The sequence below is a fragment of the Phyllostomus discolor genome, chromosome 4 (genome assembly GCF_004126475.2).
Source record: "Phyllostomus discolor isolate MPI-MPIP mPhyDis1 chromosome 4, mPhyDis1.pri.v3, whole genome shotgun sequence".
Classification (NCBI taxonomy): Eukaryota; Metazoa; Chordata; class Mammalia; order Chiroptera; family Phyllostomidae; genus Phyllostomus; species Phyllostomus discolor.
In genome coordinates this window covers 28,185,892-28,204,996 of record NC_040906.2, presented here as the reverse complement: position 1 = coordinate 28,204,996, position 19,105 = coordinate 28,185,892, and the positions used below count along the sequence as shown (strand labels likewise).

The 19,105-nt window shown below is 35.8% G+C and overlaps 1 protein-coding gene across 7 annotated transcripts in view; it reads right to left on the bottom strand.

Moving 5' to 3' along the window:
• Positions 1-19,105, bottom strand: part of ALS2 (alsin Rho guanine nucleotide exchange factor ALS2) — a 76,918-nt gene that overhangs the window by 26,035 nt on the left and 31,778 nt on the right. For 4 of the 7 annotated variants that reach the window (XM_036023063.1, XM_028508820.2, XM_036023061.1 and 1 more), the window contains exons 8-13: positions 18,362-18,439; positions 14,983-15,165; positions 12,964-13,135; positions 11,044-11,224; positions 8,807-8,872; positions 2,241-2,403 (exon numbers count right to left, since the gene is read on the bottom strand). In XM_036023063.1, coding sequence (XP_035878956.1) covers positions 2,241-2,403; positions 8,807-8,872; positions 11,044-11,224; positions 12,964-13,135; positions 14,983-15,165; positions 18,362-18,439 — 843 coding nt within the window. Of the gene's footprint in view, positions 1-2,240; positions 2,404-8,806; positions 8,873-10,940; positions 11,225-12,963; positions 13,136-14,982; positions 15,166-18,361; positions 18,440-19,105 lie in introns of those variants that run through there. The other 3 variants (XR_004902549.1, XM_036023062.1, XM_036023064.1) reach the window with 3 other exon arrangements.

Genomic DNA, 19,105 nt, shown 5'->3' with positions numbered 1-19,105 from the left:
AAAAGTGAAACTGCATGTTTTTTAACTGCAAATACATGGCAGCAGAGAACACAATGACTATGATTCGTTGGTGCCTCTACCTTGATTCACGCCAGGGAGCCAGCAATTGTACTCAACTTTACTTTGCACTGGCAGTACAAATGACAGCACAGTGAGAAAAGCAAATGTCTTAGCACTGTCCTGAAAATCGTTTGACCTTGTGACCCTCCTGCAAGTGTCTCTGGAATCCTCAGGGGTCTGCTTGACTAGTTATGGGATGGGGTATAACCGCTGGGCTTTGTAGGGAGTGGCCAGAAGGTAAGATGAAAGGATGATCTTGCATGCTTATGAGTAATTATTTTACATTCCCCAATTCTTATTGGGGTCAATCATATTTTTTTTTCCATTCATTTAAGAAACATTTAATGGTTTCTACCACAAAGAGAATATTCTGTTGTGTTCTAGGGATAAAAAAATAAGGAAGGTACAATGTCTGTGTTCTGGGAACTTACAATTAGGCAGAGAAGATAGGAAAACACAGCATACCAGAATAATGCAGTGGTTTTGTTAACAGATTATCTATCAGAAAAGACAACATAAGTAAAGTGAAAAGAACAGACTCTGCTGCCAGAGTGAGTGGACATGAATTCTAGCTCTACCAATTCTCAGCTGTGCCTCAACCCTCTCGTCTGCAAAAGGAGGTAATAATAATATCTACTTCACAGGGTTGGCGTGGGGATTAAATAAATATATATAACATACTTAGAACAGCACTTGACACATGAAGTGCATTTAATAAATATTAGGTATTATTTTTACCTACTTATGTTTACATATATGTCTAAATTGTATCTTAGACTTAATAAATAACCATATGAAGTGATAGAACATAGCCATGTGTTCTGAAAAAATGTCAACAGATGATTTTGATCCTCAACCCCAGTTAAGAACCACTGGCATAACATGACAAGAAAATAATGGAGAGATAAAGTAGCAGCAAAGCATAGAGGAGGGAGTAACTAATTCCTAAGGGATGGGAAAGGAAGGAAGTGTGGTATAGTCAAAGAGGACCTCATTTTCATGAAAAAATGACTTTGACCCAGGCCTTGAAAGATTCCCATACAGAGGATGGAGATAGGGGTGTTTCAGGAAAAAAATATAAAGCATATGAGAGCCACCTCTAGGGAATCTGAACTAACATGTAGGACACAGGGTAGATGAAACAAAAATGGGTATCTGATTGTGGAGTCTGGATTTTTTACACAGAATTCAGGCCTTGAGACTGGAAATAGTACAGTATCAGACTCTTTGAACATTCCAAGTTAATCTAGGAGGGATGATTTTTTAATTAATTGAGGATCATTAAGGTAAAATCTGTATTTCATTGGGTTATGTGTGTAGCTCAAACCTCCATTGCTAAAACCAAGCCAGTTTGGGTTAAACTGAAGAAAAGACCTACAGGGCTGCAGTATGAGTACAGTCAAATGTGGAAAGCCCACATCAGCTCTTGGGTCACTCTGGAGACTGAAATCTATCCAGGTACGGAGACAGAGACTTAAAGATTAAAAAGATTCTAAACTACACGGAACCCTGAAGTCATGACAGCTTCTCTGGAGCCCTTCAGACAGGAAATGAAATGAAACTACACATTTCAGTACAATTTCAAAGGTAAATGTCTTAGGACCTGCTTTACCATATACCCACATACTAGGGCAGAGCTAATTTTCTAGGATTTTCTGCCTAATTTTATATAGAAAGTAGGCCAGTTAACACATGGGGAAATCCTGTTAACACTGTGATTTCTCACAGCCTATGCCAAAGTGACCCAAATACCTGGTATGAATCTAGCCTGAGTCTGGGCCAGGTGTTAACGCCACTGCCTTACAGGTGTGTGTTGTTTATACAGAAAGGCAGGGTTGCAAAGAGCTCTAGTAACTTGTACTCAGTGTGCACTCAATCAACTTTGACAACTATTCAATGAGTAGCACTTATATTTGGCTCTCAACTTTAAAACAGTTTCATAAAATGAGTACAATTCATCTTGACAACATCCTGAAAGTAAATCCACAGCAAAGAAAACTAGGTTTACCTATAGTTATGCTTTTCTTTCATTTCCCTTTATTAAGAAAAATAAAGTTAATTAAAAAATATATAGATATTAAATTAGTGGAGTTCCAGACTGTGGGGTGGCATAATCCAAACAAACAAAGTATAATCCTTGGCTTCCCAAGTGTCCAAAGAGGGTATCCATGGGAGCTTACCACTTCAAAACAAGTAGCAAGCTTTAGCAGAACTTCTGCATAATTATGAAGTCGTCTGGTTGGCAAGAAAAACAAAGTATTCAGTATTTCTATCAACTGGGTGTTTTCATCAGTCACTTCTGATAAATCTTGCAACAGCTCCTGGTTTTTATTTAGGAAATCACTGAAGGTAGAAAAAAAAAGAGATTCAGCTAATCATTTTGGTAATGACAACATGCATGATAATGATTAAAAACATTTTACTAGATCCTACCTTTTTCAGATTTTGTTCACATTTTTAGGTGCTATGAAATAGTAGATGATGAATACAATAAAATAAGCCAGATATAATTAGAACAATTTCCCTCTGTATAATGAGATATTTTAAGTATGAAAACTAGCAAAGTGTAGCAATAGTAATTCTATAACACAGATGGTTAACCATAGACTTGCGCCTCATGTTCTAGAAAATAAATCATGCACCCCAGTTTCAGGGACTAATTGGAGACCAACTAACATCATTACGTATTAATTTCCAAGCCAAAAGTCACAGCGATAGATGGCAAGGCTAATTGCTCTAATCAGTTGTGCTAAATAAATACTGGAGGAAATACAAAGCTCTTTGCTCCAACAAAACTGGAATGAAATACTATTAAAATATTTCTAATTTCTTCCTTTATTCTTCAATTGTTGGTCACCTAAATTTAAATTTATTACAGGAAGAGTTATAAAAAACTATAGGTATCAGTACTGTAATTAATAGAAAATAATAAAGCAAATAACATGCAAAGATTTCAATGCTGTGCTCTTCAAAAGCATTTTAAAGCTGAAGCCAGCATTTAGTTATTTTTAATAAGATCTTATTCATTTTTAGAGAGAGGGGAAGGGAGGAGAAAGAGGGAGAGAAACATCAACGTGTGAGAGAGACACTGATCTGTTGCTTCTCGCACGTCCCCAGTTGGGGACCTGGCCCGCAACCCAGGCATGTGCCCCGATTGGGAATCAAGCCAATGACCTTTCAGTTCAAAGGCTGGCACTCAATCCACTGAGCCATATAGCCAGGGCCAGCATTTAATTTTATATTCAATTTTATATATAAATTCTTCATTAAAATTTTACTGCAGATTTTAATGCTGATCATTGCCCGCAGACACTATACTCACTAGACCAAAATACTTTTATAAAAAAGCAAAAATTAGTGTGACAGAATATTAAGCATCTGCCACTTAATGAGCAATAATTATGTGCCAGGCCCTAAGTGCTTTACAAGAGTTATACTATAATTTTTAGCTACAAGGCCTCAAATAAGACAATGTCACACAAGGAGACTGTAAGGCAAGAATGAATCATTTTATAATCCCTTAAAGAACTAGGAAATAAAGATATGTTTAACTCAGAAATTATGACATACTATTGCAGAAAGATGGAAAAATGTGTAATAACTTCCAAGAACCCGAAAGTTTAATGGCACAAATTGGATTCTTTTATAATGCAATTAAGAGATCTAAGAGAGTGCTCTGGGGCACATGGCCCAGACTTTTATTTATACTTGGCTTGTGTGAATGTTCCTACTTACACCTCCATGTTCTGCTGCTGAGCTCATCTGAGGACACTCCCTTATGCCTTTCAGAAGTGTTCCACTCTCACCTGCCCCTGAGAAGAGGAGGTACTACATGGTGCACACACACTCCTCTGCCCACATTCCTCCTGAATGCCCTGTACTAGACAGAAATGTTCCAACTCTTGTGAAGCCTGTTACTTCTTGGGGCTCACTCATTTCCTCGCCTACAGTCTTTCCCAACAGAAGTCCTGGTATGCTCTAAGGAAATCTGAACCAGATCCTTTGCTTAGCTTCTCTTTCTTCTCTTGGGAGTTCTTGATCAAATAGGGGCGATACTGCTCTTTCCAAGTGCCCATCAAAAGATGAATGGATAAACAATATATTGTTTATATACAACAAAATATTATTCAGCCATATAATGAAATAAACTTTTTGTATTTTCAACAATATAGATGAAACTTGAAAGCCTTATGCTTAGGGAAATAAGTCATACACAGAAGGACAAATGTATGCTTTCACTTATAGAATAGGCAAATTCATAGACAGGAAAGAGAATATTGGTTATTAGGGGCTGCGTGAAGAGAGGAAAGGTAAGTTATTGTCTAATGGGTACAAAGTTTTTGTTGGGGATGCTAAAAAAAGTTTTGTTTATAGGTAAATGGTGATGGTTCATAAAACCATGTGAATACACTTGATGCCACAGAAATGTACACTTAGGAAAGGTAAAATGCTAAGTAATATGTTATGCATATTTTACAATACTAATAACATCATTATTATTAACCCTGGAGAATGATCAAACCACTGGGCTAGCCTGAAGTGAGCAGCTAAGTGATAAACCAGCTAAGTGATGAGAGCTTGAGCACTATTATCCAAGATCCACAACTGCCACGTGGGCTCACCAGCTGTCTCTAGAGGTTCTCAAACTGTTCTCTTTTTGATTTGTAGGCCTGTGCTCAATCCACTGAGCTACACTGGCCAGGGCCTGATTGTTCTCTTTTCAAATAAATACTTTAAAATAATTTTAAATATTGACTTTGTAAGTAGAAGTTGAAAAAAAAACACACATTATTACTGCCTTTAGCTATGTAAAACCCTGGGGTTCATAAACCACTGCTTGGGAAATGCTGCCCAAATCCAGACTTAACATCTGCTGCCACGGCTCGGAGTCACCCAGTGTTCATTAATTGCTTTCCCTCCGCCCAGGCTCAAGCAAGAGCCTTTCATTTATATCATCTGACTTAACTGCTCTCACAAGAAGTCAGGTCAACTCTTAAATACAAAACTATGAACTCAATTCTGAAATACCAGAGGAAGGTTAACAATAAAGTACAATACGGCACCAGGGTCAGCAACTGCCACAGTCCTTTAAGTCCAGAAGCTTCCCCATTTAAATTGCCACAAGTATCCACCTATTTTTGCATTCTCCTATAATTAAACTTGCTTGAGGAATTACTATTTATAAAATAATTATTCAATTTCTTTCTGCTTCATTTAATCACTGCTCTAGCACTCATTTTCTCCTATTTTCTTCAAGATTCAGCATTCCACCTACACTTTTAATCATTATAATATACAGACAACTGAAAAAACACCAAAGTAATAAGTCCATCCATCTGTTGCTTGCAAGAAATATATAAAAATATTATAATACAATGTAGAAAGGCTGAAAGTAAAAGAGCAGAGATGGTGTCATCATATTAATATTTTCATCATATTAATATTTACAAAATAGGAAGAGCAAGGATTTTAAAATTACTACATAAGGTTAAAATATAACACTCTTAAACTGTCATTAAAAAAATGAAGGCCAAACCCCAATATTTTGGAAATAAATGAGCACATGATATGAATCAAAGAAGAAATCATGATGGTAATTTTTTTAAAAACTGTAACTGAAATCTATAAAAACAAAATGCATCAAAACTTTTAAAATAAAGCTAAAGCAACACTTAAGAGGAAAAATTATAACCTTATATAAGTACATTAGAGCCTTGACTGGTGTGGCTCAATGGGTTGGGCATCACCCTGCAGACTAAAAGGTCACCAGTTTGATTCCCTGGTCAGGGCACATGCTTGGGTTGCAGGCCAGGTCTCTGGTTAGCAGCATGTGAGAGGCAACCGGCCAATGTGATATTTCTCTCCCTCTCTTTCTTCCTCCCTTTCCCTCTCTCCAAAATAAAATAAAATCTTTTAAACACATTAGAAATATTAAAAAAGAGAAATATTAAAAAGATTGAAAAATTATCAAACTAAGTGCTAAGCTCATGAAGTTAGAAGGTGAACACAAGGAAAGCAGGAGATAAAAAACAGAAAAACAAAGAAAGTATTAACTAAAGCATAATTTTGGAAAAGAATAATGAAAAGGGATAAACTTCTGAAAAGACTGACCAAGATAAAAAGATAAAAGGTTCAAATAAACATTATGGATAAAAATAAGGAGCACAGCTACAGTTACTATGGAGGTGAAAATATCTTAAGACAATCATAGGAATAATACGCTAATAAATTTGAAAACAAAGGTGCAATGATCAATTTTTCAGAAAAATTCAAATAAAATAATTAAAGCCCTGAGAAGTAAAGACCTGAACAGATCTATTCATTAAAGAAACCGAATCAGATAGAAACATTTCAAACAAACAACCTAACCCTACGTCTACAAGAACTCGAAGAACGACAAAGACAGCCCAGAGCAAGTAGAAGGAAGGAAATAACCAAGATTAGAGCAGAATTAAATGACATAGAGACTAAAAGCACAGTTATAAGGATCAATGAATCCAGGAGCTTATTCTTTGAAAAGATAAACAAAATCAACAAGCCTTTAAGCAGGATCACCAAGAAAAAAACAGAAAAGACCCAAGTAAACATAATCAGAAATGAAAGAGGAGAGATTACCACAGACCAAGGGACATAAAGGAAAGAATAAACAAATGGGATCTCACCAAAATAAAAAGCTTCTGCATGGCTAAAGAAAACAGCATTAAAATAAAAAGAGAATCAACTGTATGGGAAAACACATTTGCCAATGATACCTCAGACAAGGGTTTAATCTCCAAAATATATAAAGAACTCACACGACTCCACTCTAAGAAGACAAGCAACTCAATTAAAAAATGGGCAAAGGACTTGAACAGACACTTCTCCAAGGAGGACACACAAAGGATCCAGAGACACATGAAAAGATGCTCAGTATCACTAGCTATCAGACAGATGCAAATTAAAACCACAATGAGATACCACTTCACACCAGTCAGAATGGCCATCATAAACAAAGCAACAAACAACAAGTGTTGGAGAGGTTGTGGAGAAAAGGGGACTCTAGTGCACTGTTGGTGGGATTGCAGACTGGTATAACCACTATGGAAAACAGTATGGAATTTTCTCAGAAAACTAAAAATGAATCTGCCTTTTGACCCAGCAATTCCACTGCTGGGATTATATCCTAAGAACCCTGAAACACCAATCCAAAAGAACCTATGCACCCCAATGTCCATAGCAGCACAATTTACAATGCCCAAGTGATGGAAGCAACCTAGGTGTCCATCAGTAAATGAATGGATCAAAAAAACTATGGTACATTTACACAATGGAATTCTATGCAGCAGAAAGAAAGAAGGAGCTCCTACTCTTTGCAACAGCATGGATGGAACTGGAGAGCATTATGCTAAGTGAAATAAGCCAGGTGGTAAAAGACAACTACCATATGATCTCACCTTTAACAGGATCCTAATCAACAAAACGAACAAGCAAGCAAAATATAACCAAAGACACTGAAATAGAGAACAGGCTGACAGTGACCAGAGGAGAGAGGGTAGGGAATTTCAGGAGAAAAGGGGAAGGGTTTACAGGAACAACTATAAAGGACACATGGACAAAAACTAGGGGGGTTGGAAATGGGAGAGAGGTGGGGAGGGCTGGGTGGGTGGGCTGGGATGGGAGTAAAAGATAGAAAATTGTACTTGATCAATAATTAAAATATAAATAAATAAATAAATAAATAAATAAAATCTTAAAAAAAAGGAAACCAAATCAGTAGTTAAAAAACTTCCTACAGGAAACACCCCAAGAAGGCCACACATTTTTACAGATTAAGTCTACCAAATCTTCCAAATACAGATAATTGCAATCTCATGCAAACTATTTCAGAAAATAGAAAAAGAGAGAGCTCCGCAACTCATTTTATAATTGCTAGTGCAATCCTTTAACCAAAATTGGGCAAGCTTAGAAAAGAACATCTCATATTCATTTAAGATGCAAAAGTCTGAAATATTAGTAAATTAAATCCAGCAACATATTAAAAACATAGAGACCAATGAATTTACCTTGAAACTCAAGAATATTTAATATTAAAAAAATCAATCCTATTCAACTTTTAGGAATACCAGGGAGCTTTTAAACCCTACAAATGATATTTACCCAAAATCTAGGGCAATCATATTTAATGGTGAAATATTAAGTGTTCCCTTTAGAAGATCAAAAATAAACATGGCAGACATTAACATCTATTAAATCTGGGACATGAGTACATATTTTAAATGTTTTCTGTTAATATAAACATTTGACTGATTTTTTTAAACTGCCTTTGTTGTAGGTCAACACTTGTTGAGAAACTGCATAGTTTAGAATGATTGGCCTTATGTAAGGGGCTTTGATATTTATTACTTTTCCAGGAGCTGAATGCAAAAATGCTATACTTGTGCAACACTATGCACTTTTCTGTGTAGCATCACACACACATTCCCATTTTTCAGAGGAAAAAATTAAGCTCAATTTGGTGAAGAGAGCTGTCAGAAATAATATGTGGTAGCAATAAAGAAAGACTCAGATCTTGTGGCTTATTCAGTACCATACTACTTCCAATGTTAATCAGAGGCTATTAATACCTATACTTTATAAGAATTAGTAAGAGTCTACATTTTGATTCATTTGGTAAAATAACCAGGTAAAAGCTTTTCATAGGCACTCAAAAACACAAAACACTTTAAAACATGATCTTTTGTTAACAGAATGATAACAGAATGCTTACATGGCAGGCTTAGCAAGAAGCTGGAATCCTCCCATAACCAGGAAATTTGTCATAGATGTACAATACCTTAAGCAAAAAAGAAAACACATGTACATTAGTGTTAAAATGTATATTAGTTCTTTGGCATTTTGAACAAGCATCCAGAACTGATACTTCTTGGTACCTCACCAATGAGTTTTAGCACTTTTGTGAAGTCAACACTGACGAACTATAAAGAACTGAATAGAAGGGCAGGTCATGCAATAATCACAATAATCAGGGGAGGAAATACACCATTTTAGTAAAGATATTAACATAATAGGAAATTTAAAAAACACCTAAAGTTATGCAGAAGATACTAGAATTTATTGGGTAGATTTTACTTTGTGACTTAAATTTGAGAAAGTATGATTAAAATTGTTGGATTTTTAATGAAAAATTTCTCTAATCTCCACTTTGGGTTTTCCAATTAAGTTTTCAGAAATAAAGAACAGAGATGAAACGGTAAGAAAATATGTTTTAAAAACTTGAGTGAAACAGCATTAGAAAGTGTTGGTTAAAGTACTGATCTACTGCTAGAGATTAAGTCTTGATATACTGCTTTGAACCATGTACATTTTTTCTGTACTCCTGGGCTGGCAAATGGAATCAACTGCCTTTGAAAGAGAAGGCAAGCTAAAAAATAGCCCAAGGTAATATACAGTTAAAAACAGTTACAATGGTAAATTTTGTTACATGTATTTTACCACAATTAAAAATAATTTTTAAAATTTACAAATAAAATTTTCCTGTTCCATCTATATGAATAATTTATGTTAAAAATAGCCCATGACATCAAAATAAAAAGCATTTCAAGCATAAATTCTTAAGTATAACAGAAGAAAAAAGAATAGACTGTGATGAATTTAAGTCAAAAAAGAAAAATTATACTAATAAAACCGAAACCTTCACACGAACAAAATTTAGCTTAAAAAGTAAACTGATATCTAATTATGTTATTATGCCTGAAAGATGAGGAGTTAAAAGACTCTAACCAGGGCCTTTCCTCCCAGACAACAGCTTCAAATATATTAAACTTTGCTTAGAATTAAAATCACGTACATCTATTTGTGCACATATGTTAAATAAACAAGAATACATTAAGATGATTAACAATGGTTATTTCTTTTCTTTTTTTTTTTAAAGATTTTATTTATCTATTTTTAGAGAGGGAAGGGAGGGAGGGAGGGGGCAGAGAGAGAGAGAGAGAGAGAGAGATCAATGTGCGGTTGCTGGGGGTTATGGCCTGCAACCCAGGAATGTACCCTGGCTGGGAATCGAACCTGGGACACTTTGGTTCCCAGTCCGCGCTCAATCCACTGAGCTACGCCAGCCAGGGCTACAATGGTTATTTCTGATGGAAGGTTATGGGTGACATAAAGATAATCTTTATTTGCATAATTTTCTAAAATAAACCTACATTACTTATACTATAAATAACCTAAACAGAACACCAACAGAACATGAACTTGAGGCTGGTGCTTTTTATTGCCTCTGCGCTGTGGCTGCTGTGGTCTTGGAGCTTCAGACAGAGACTGGCCCTTAGAGGGTATTCAGTCAAAGAAGAAAACCTATACTTCAGATCAATAGTAAAAATTAATATACATTAAAGTAACATTTAAATTATATCCTACATCATAATGTCAAAATTCAAATTAAGAAAAAGAAAAATATTTAAATTTTCATATATATTTGGGATATTTTACTTGAAAAACATGAAAAGAGCCTTAGATAACTATCCTCAGTTTTATTAAGAAAATATCTTTATTTTAAAGACAGTTTGATCTTTAAACCTTCCCTTTACACAACAGTAAAAACCAGACATTGGAACAACTCTGTATTTACAATCAGTAATCTTAAAATAATTTTAGTTACTTATTTCCTCAAATTTTAATATAATTTACTTAAGTAAACAAATTCTCTAAAGGGAATGGTTACATATTCATATGTATTACAGTACATTGTATGTAAAGTACACTATCAATCATTCTGCTAGAATATAGAAGGAAATATAAGATTTTTAAACCTTTTTTTCCCCTTAGAGAAAACTAAAATTTTAGCAATGCAGAACTATAATTGGCTTAAAATTAAAATACTGCTTTGCAATTTCTATTACCTTATATCACTCTCCCTAATCTAGTCTCTTCTGATTAAGGAGCTGTTCTCCTTGGCAGAAGAACCCTGCAGAGACTGAACATGACACGGGACTGGATACTTGCTCTGTATAACTATCCAAGAAGAGACTTGAATGCTTCAGAATGACCAAGCTCCTGGCTTCCTTTATCCCATGAAGGAAGCTGCTCAGTGAGGCTCCATGCTGACCAATTAGGTAACATAGCTTACTGAATCGGCTTGCCACCTCCTGCAACAGCTGGACAGTACTTGCGGTGCCCAAATTTTCTGTAACAAAATGATGATGATGATGATAACATAACCTAAAGATTCATTACCTGAATACTTCCATATGAACAAGATTATGAATTCCCCTTTTCTAAAAATATTTAGCATGATGAAATGTATGAACCCAAATAATCACAGTGTTAAAGAAGGCAACTTGAGAAATCACAGAATCCAGTCATTTGAGGAACTTGTTAAAAACACATTCTCAGTGATCTCATGGGTTCTGACTCAGTAGGCCAGGGTTAAGACCCCAGGATGGGTATGTTAAAAAGAAAAGCTTTCCAGGTAATTCTGAAGACCAGCCAAATTTAAGGACCACTGAGCTAATCCAACTCTCCTCTCATTTTGAAGATAAGTAATCTGAAGCCACGAGAAGGGGACTGTCTAATTTCACTCAACAATTATTGACAGCCAGGAATTAAACTCATAACTACTCAAAGTAGTTATATCTTTGCTAACATTTTCAGTTTTTTGTACTGACTTCTGTTCAACTTGTCCCTTGGACAAGCCCAACACTTCAGTACAGAGAGGGCAATCCAAAAACCAGATTGCCCAGGTTGCTCTAAACTTTACAGAGGGCATCAGGAGATTATTTGCTTTTTCCCAATCCAAAATTCCTAATCTTCAGGACTTCTCACCAAGTAGTACGGCTGATGGGCAGACCAGGTAAGACCAACATAGAAACCAGAAAACAGGACAGAGAAAAGGCAGACTGCACTTTCCTTGCAGAGCAATGCAGGAAGTCTGCAGCTTGGATTACTTCCTTTCCCTTGCCAAAGTCCTGGGGTATTGGGTCCGCCCAATGCGGGGGATTAGGAAACACTAAGTTAGTTATTTGAAAAGTAGATGTTTTCCCACTAAAAACAATGACCCTGTCCATAAAAGCCAATGCCACCTTAATGTGGAAAAGCTGGTGTACTAACAAGGTAGCATTTAATTACTAGAGTATTTAATTGCTCGAGTACTGAATTCTGGGTCCTCAGAGGGGGCCAAGGAGTACAGGAAAGAGAAAGAGAAAGAATACTTTCTCTCCATTTACTGAGTGCAAGGCCAAACCTAGAAAACATTTTAAAATAAGGGAAGTTTATTTTTTAATAGCTGCCCCCTCCAATTGGTATTCTTTTCTAACCTCCTAGAGGCCTCAGGTACCTAGCGTTTGTTGGCAGTAGCACACTGTCTAGGACCATCATAATCCATTTCTTCTGTAATATCTCCTCCCTTTCGATCTTCTTTGTAGCTGATTACAGCTAAGAAAAGGAATCAGATTTACTCAATTCATGCTAATGTGGGATAAGACCCTTAACGCTGTTACAGTTATCAACAATTTCAAGAGTCTATGTGTAAATCCAAATGAATCTCTATTTGACATAATTCTAAGAGCTAAACCAAAGAAAATGAAAAATTCGGGTGGTATAATGTAAGTTATCTTAGGACTGGTGGGGCTAGAAGTGTTGTTTAGAAGTCTAGCTCCTAGGATCTACTTTCCCAAAAAGCTGTTTCTACTTCTCTGGCGTGCATATTTGGAAAGCCCCATTTTCTACTTCCACAAGTAAAAGGAGCTCTGGGAGTGGTACGCTAGGGCAGTGGTAGCTGGGCTACTGAAAAAGTGGGAATAGTTTGCAAGGTGTTGACTGCCTGTGTACAGAAAGAAGAGAATGGAAAGAAAGGGATAAACCATAACTCAAAGGTTTTAGTTGTGATGTAGGAAGAACAGATGAAAACAAGAGTGCTCTACTTACCTAAACTGAGAAGAGGCCTGAGAATCTGAGATTTGATATCACTAAGTTTTGAATAAAACCGTCTTTCCGTGGCAGCCAACTCATGGAGACTGGCAATATATCCCATAATGTTCTTGTCCACCAAGGCTAGATAGCTGTCTCTTCCTGCTGTCACTCTACTTATATATCCAAGCTACAACAGAGGACAAAAAAAGATGAAAGATAAAATATAACTTACTAGTAGCAGTTTGAGCATTGGAGGTGGCTTATATCACCTGGCAAGAGCCAGCTGGTAAATATTCACAAATTTTGCAAGTTGATAACAAAACCATTGGTAGTTTGAAACTGGCAATAATAAAATTACCCTCCATCCCAATGGCAAACACTACAGATCACTGCTTTTTGGTCTTGTTTGGATTTGAATTTTGGAGATGGCTTACCAGTACACCACTGTTATCTATATATAACTGCATGTACTATACTTTTATTTATTGCAAAAATACCTTTTTATTTTATATTACATGTGTTTAGAACCAGAGACATATACCCTAAACAGACAAAAATCCAAGTGATGTGGTTACATGTCTCAGGACTCCTTTTTGCATAAAATAGGATAAATGAGAGCAGAGAGGAATCTGCTATAGATTAAAATACCAAATGACTGGGAATTATCTTGTCTCTTAATACTTTACAACATACAGGGATTTTCTTTAAAAGATACTTTTTTCATTTATCTATGACACCACTGAATAAAAACATTCAATGTCTTCATTCACATATCACTATTAAGCTAGGCAACCAAGCGCTGCAGATCCAACAGCCTATTAAAATTCCACTGTAACTAAAGGCACACTGCAGCCTCATCCTTTTCATCAGGATATTTCATCCTTTATCTGGACTGTGGCATCTTGGATGGGGAATGTGGAGCCAGGGCCAACAGCTACAAAGAGTCAATTAGTATGTCTGGAATAACAGGATATATATATAGGTTAAGAGCTAAATCTTGGCCAGCATTGCCTTTAGCAAGAAAGATTTTGTCTCTGTACATTCATAGCTTACATATTTAGCCAGAAAAAACAAAGGGGAAAAAAACAAAGGGGAAAGTCCATAGGATATATTATTCAATAAGAATAAGAAATCCAGAATGTACTAGCTTTGAAGGTTAATTTCCTGGAGGCATCTCACTTTGAGGAGGTGAGTCACCTTAGTGGGGGGTAGGGGGGGAGAAGATGACACAGAAACAGGCCAATGATTTAAGTTTATGACAGCGAAAGTAGGAAAGATCAATGAATGAAAAAGGGATAAACAGTAGTAAATAAAATGAAAAGCTAAGAGAAACAGGGAAGACATGGGAAACAGAGCACTGTTGGTGACCTGTCAGGCCCCTGAAATTTTTACTTCCCAGTTATAGTTAAAAATTCATCTACTCTCCTTATTTCCACATTCACCTCTATGAGATCCACAAATGCAGTCAGGAAACATCACTGTGAAATGTACTTTTTAATATTCCTACATTACGGTGTTAATTCAACAAGCATTCATAAAGTATTTACTACAAGGATACAAAGTAAATAAGAAATCCTAAAAGCCCTACTCTTATGAATCTTATGGTTAAGGACAGACAATAGACAAAGTAAGTAAATTATATAGTGTATTAGATGGTGACAGGCAGTATGGAGTGAAATAAGTCAGAAAAAGGAGATAAGGGATGAAGGAGAGGGCATGCAACTTTTTTTTTTTTTACATCCTCAGCAGAATATAAGTTTATTGATTTTAGAGAGGGTTGGGGGAGAAAAACATCGATGTGCGAGAGAACATCAATCGTTCCCTTCCATAGCGTCCCAACTAAGAATTGAACCTGCAACCTTTCAGTACACAGGATGACACTCCAACCAAGTGAGCCACCTGGCCAGGGCAGGGCTTGCAATTTTAAACACAGCAGTCAGAGATACTTAACAACAGGTAAACATACAAATAACAAAAACAAAATACTTCTCATGCACTATAAAATGTGGGCCGTAGGATCCAATTCCTGTTCACCTTACTACAGGAGAGAAGTACTGGAGTCTTAGTGCCACTGTGATTCTCTGGAAGGTTGTCACACTCTGCAGGGTCCTGTCGGCCACTGTAATATAATCCAGGCTGGAAGTCTTCTGTATCCACCAAAAACAGGGAATAATCCTGGCCTGCAGCTACACTCCAGACTCCATTTTTACTGTTTACCTGCAACGACAGCAAGATATTGTCTGTCCAAGATGAAGGAATCAGACAGAACTTCAGATCCACAGGAACTGAAGTATTAGGTTACCTAAACAAGTGTGGTGCAAAGTCAGTCATATCTCCGAGGGCAAAATTTACCAGGTACACCTAATGTGCCTGGTAATGTACTTAATCAAATGCAGAACAGACACAGGGGTAAGAAGAAATCCTTTGTTCAGTTTTAAATTTAGAACTGGATTGTTTTTACAAAAATCTAAATAATTGGAATTAAAAAAGAAAAAATACAGATCTGATTTTTTGTTATTTTTTAAGTCCTCACAGGACTTCGCCTGTACTACAGTCAAGAGAACCAGAAACTTCTGAAGCCCTATTCTGATAGCTAGCACACACCTTTGTCTGTTCTCATTTGGCTGTGTGCAAAAAACTTAAGGTTAAAAAAAATCTAACAAGGCTAAATTCCATTCTGGCCAACTGAATGCTAAAATTCAGTTTTCCCACTTGGAACTCACTACCTCTCTGATGTGCCAACTCCCAGGATGCTGAACCAGACAGGATCCTTTATAATTTTATTTACATGGATCCCCTAGACCAGTGGTTCACAACAAATAATCTTCGTAGCAGCAGCAGCAACTACCTAGAAATATGTTAGAAATGCAGACTCTGCGGCCACAGAGCTTCTGAGGGTTGGGACCTGGCAATCTGTTTAACAAGCTTTCCAGGTGATTCTGATGTATGGCAAAGTATGCCTTAAACTAATAGTTTTCAAACCTTAGGATTCCACATAGTGATTCAGGAGCCACCATGGAAAGGCAGGTGCCAGGGACCTGTCCCCACCCCCCTCCACTCTTCAACAAAAGTAGTTCTATGTGTATCTGTTTCGTGCATGGAATTCCGCATAAGATTCATTTGAGGAAAGTGTTCTGCTATGAAAACTACTGCTCCCAACATCCAGACCCAACTTCAGCCATGACTCCTAGGCTCTGGACGATAAACAAATTAAAAATTTCTATTAGATTCTTTGTGTCTAGATAGGTTCCAAATACTACGTTAGGTGATTGCATGAATGACTGAGTGAGTGAATGTGTGTGTGTGCACATCTCAACAACTTTATAGCTATCCTCTCCCACATGACACTATCTTCTCAAATTCAGGCTCTCCTGATAAGTGACTTACTGTTGTTTTTGCAGAGAAAAATTTTTTTCTCCAGAGAAGAGTCTTCTTAGTCTCTAATCAAAACTAATTCGAATCTCACTCTACCCTGACTTTAATTAAAATGACTTCAAGTTGTTTTTCTCATCCTTCCCTCAAATTAAGAAAAAAAAGAAAAGCCAATTCCTAATGCTATATCTTTGTATGTACATTTAAAGAGTAATGAAACTAAAACCTTGTATTGGGTTGTCCAAAATGTTCATTTGTTTTTTTCCCTAAGATGGCTCTAGTAGTGCTTAGTTATCTTTAATTTCACTCCAAACAATTTTGTTAGATTGTATTGTGACAGCTGTCATATCAGCATGCATTAAAAAAATAAAAATTGGTAAACTTTTGTGTAGCTGTTTTAATGTTGAAGATGAAAGACAATATGCAACATTTTCAGCACATTATGCTTTATTATTTCAAGAAAGGTAAAAACACAACTGAAATGCAAAAAAATATTTGTGCAGTGTATAGAGAAGGTGCTGTGACTGATCAAACATGTCAAAAGTGGTTTGAGAAGTTTTGGGCTGGAGATTTCTCTCTGGACAATGTTTCACAGTCAGGAAGACCAGTTGAAGTTGATAGCAATCAAATAGAGACATCAACCGAAAACAATCAATGTTATACCATGTGGGAGACAGCCGACATATTCAAAATATCCAAATCAATAAAGTTATTGATGAAAATGAAAAATGTGTCTTTTTTTTCCAGAAAAAACCATATGGACTTTTTGGCCAACCCAATAACAAACTCTATTCTTTCTTGCCTGATTCTAAAATGTTAACTAAAAAATTTATTTCCAGGGTCTCCAGGCTACATTATAAAACCTTCCTAAGTATGAATAAATGCATGTTGTAATTTATTCAAATGAACAAAAAACAAGGAACAATGATTTATCATATTTTTATTTGTGATAAAATAGCAGAAATTAAATACCTTACCACTATATTGTTTTATAATGAAAATATTTAAGATTAGAGCTAGAAGTAATAACTGTTCCCTGATGTTTTATTTAAATCTTTCCTTTCCAGGAAAACTAAGTCTGCTGGAAGAAAAGGCAGCATGTAAAACTCTTATACAGTGGTGCATCCAAGTGCACGCTGAATACATGGGTGAATCATTGGGCTATGTATTAACATGAATCACTGGATTGAGGTTAACTATCCTTTTTTAGTCTCTATTAGTTTGAGTAGAGGGAGCATGTCTTGATGTGCGGGAGATACCAGAATCAAATCACACATACATGAGCTTCATATTCCATTCTGTTAGGCTACCCACCATGCACACTGCCTACTCACTACCCCACCCCTCAAAAACCAAACAATTCTTGAATAAGAAGTCAATACTATTGATGAGGATTTGGTATTTCTTCAGGGTGTTGGGGGAGAAAAAAGGTTGAAAAACATTCTTCTAGAATTGCAGCAAAGAGACTAGAAATGACCAACATCTGAATAGCATTACATAAACTAAAACCAATTCACACAGCAGTGAAAAAATCATCTATACCTTGTTTCACTACAGAAAACGAGAAGGTTCAAAAAAGGTTTTACTACCATGACTATGTATATGAAAGAAACCAAAACAAGACATAACACCACCAAATAATGTTATGTAAAAGTCAAAATTGAGTGAGAAGTCAAAGAGTAGGCATTTGGTAGTATATAAAGTTCAGAAGTCTACATAATAGTCCTAGAAACACTTGCTTTAAAAGAAAAAACTTTATCATTTTTACTTTTATAAAAGGATAAAGAAAACTATAAATGTTCAATGAACAGTGGAAGCTAAGAAGAAATATAACACATCCGTAAATATAAAACATCAAAAATGTAACATTTGGCTTGAAAACAAGTGGTTTCATGTATAGTTTTTAAATTAAGTATATCAAGATACATTTAGGTTACAAATTTCATATCTTGTTTTACAACATGACATTAAGAAATATAAAGTGTTATAACTTAGAATTCTGGAATAAGTTGATATAGAAGCTTCAAGTTCGCAAGAGTACCTTTGCAAGACGAGGGACTGTTGTTGGAAAATCGGAATGCCCAAGTTGACCAAAGGTATTGCTACCCCATGAGTAAACCTATTAGAAAACCACAAGAAAGTAGGTAAGGGTTGTGAATCTGACTTGGCATGTCAATTCTAAACCTTTATAACAACATACATGCATATACACACATACATATATACACACACATATATACCAATAGTTATACATCAATTACTTATACAAGTCCTTTCACAAATTACTTATACTAGTAATTTATACTAGTCTTTCTACTCTTTAAAATAACAGATATTAAGGAAATTTATTTTAAACAAGACCATAGATAACAGGTAGATAGAGTACATAGGAAGAGAGAATCTAAGGGTTAACAATAACATTTTTCAAGTGTTGACTATCTGCCAGGCATTGTTCTTAATACTTTCTGTGTATTAATTAACGTTTCATTCTCATAATTCTTTTTTTTACAGATAAGCAAACTGGCCCAGATAGAAAACTAATTTGTAAGTAGCAGAGCCAGGATTTAATTCCAGGAAATTATTTTATACTGTCACTTACAAAGAAAGTGATAAAAAATATAGCCAAGCGCTGCAAAAAAAAGTAATCATGATTTTTTGCCCTGTATATAGGAGCACTTTTGGAATGACTAGAAAGCCTTTTCATGTAAGAGTCACTAATGGAGAAACACAAGTACCAATGCTCCACTACAGATTAAAACAAAACAAAAAACTAGATTAGCGGGAA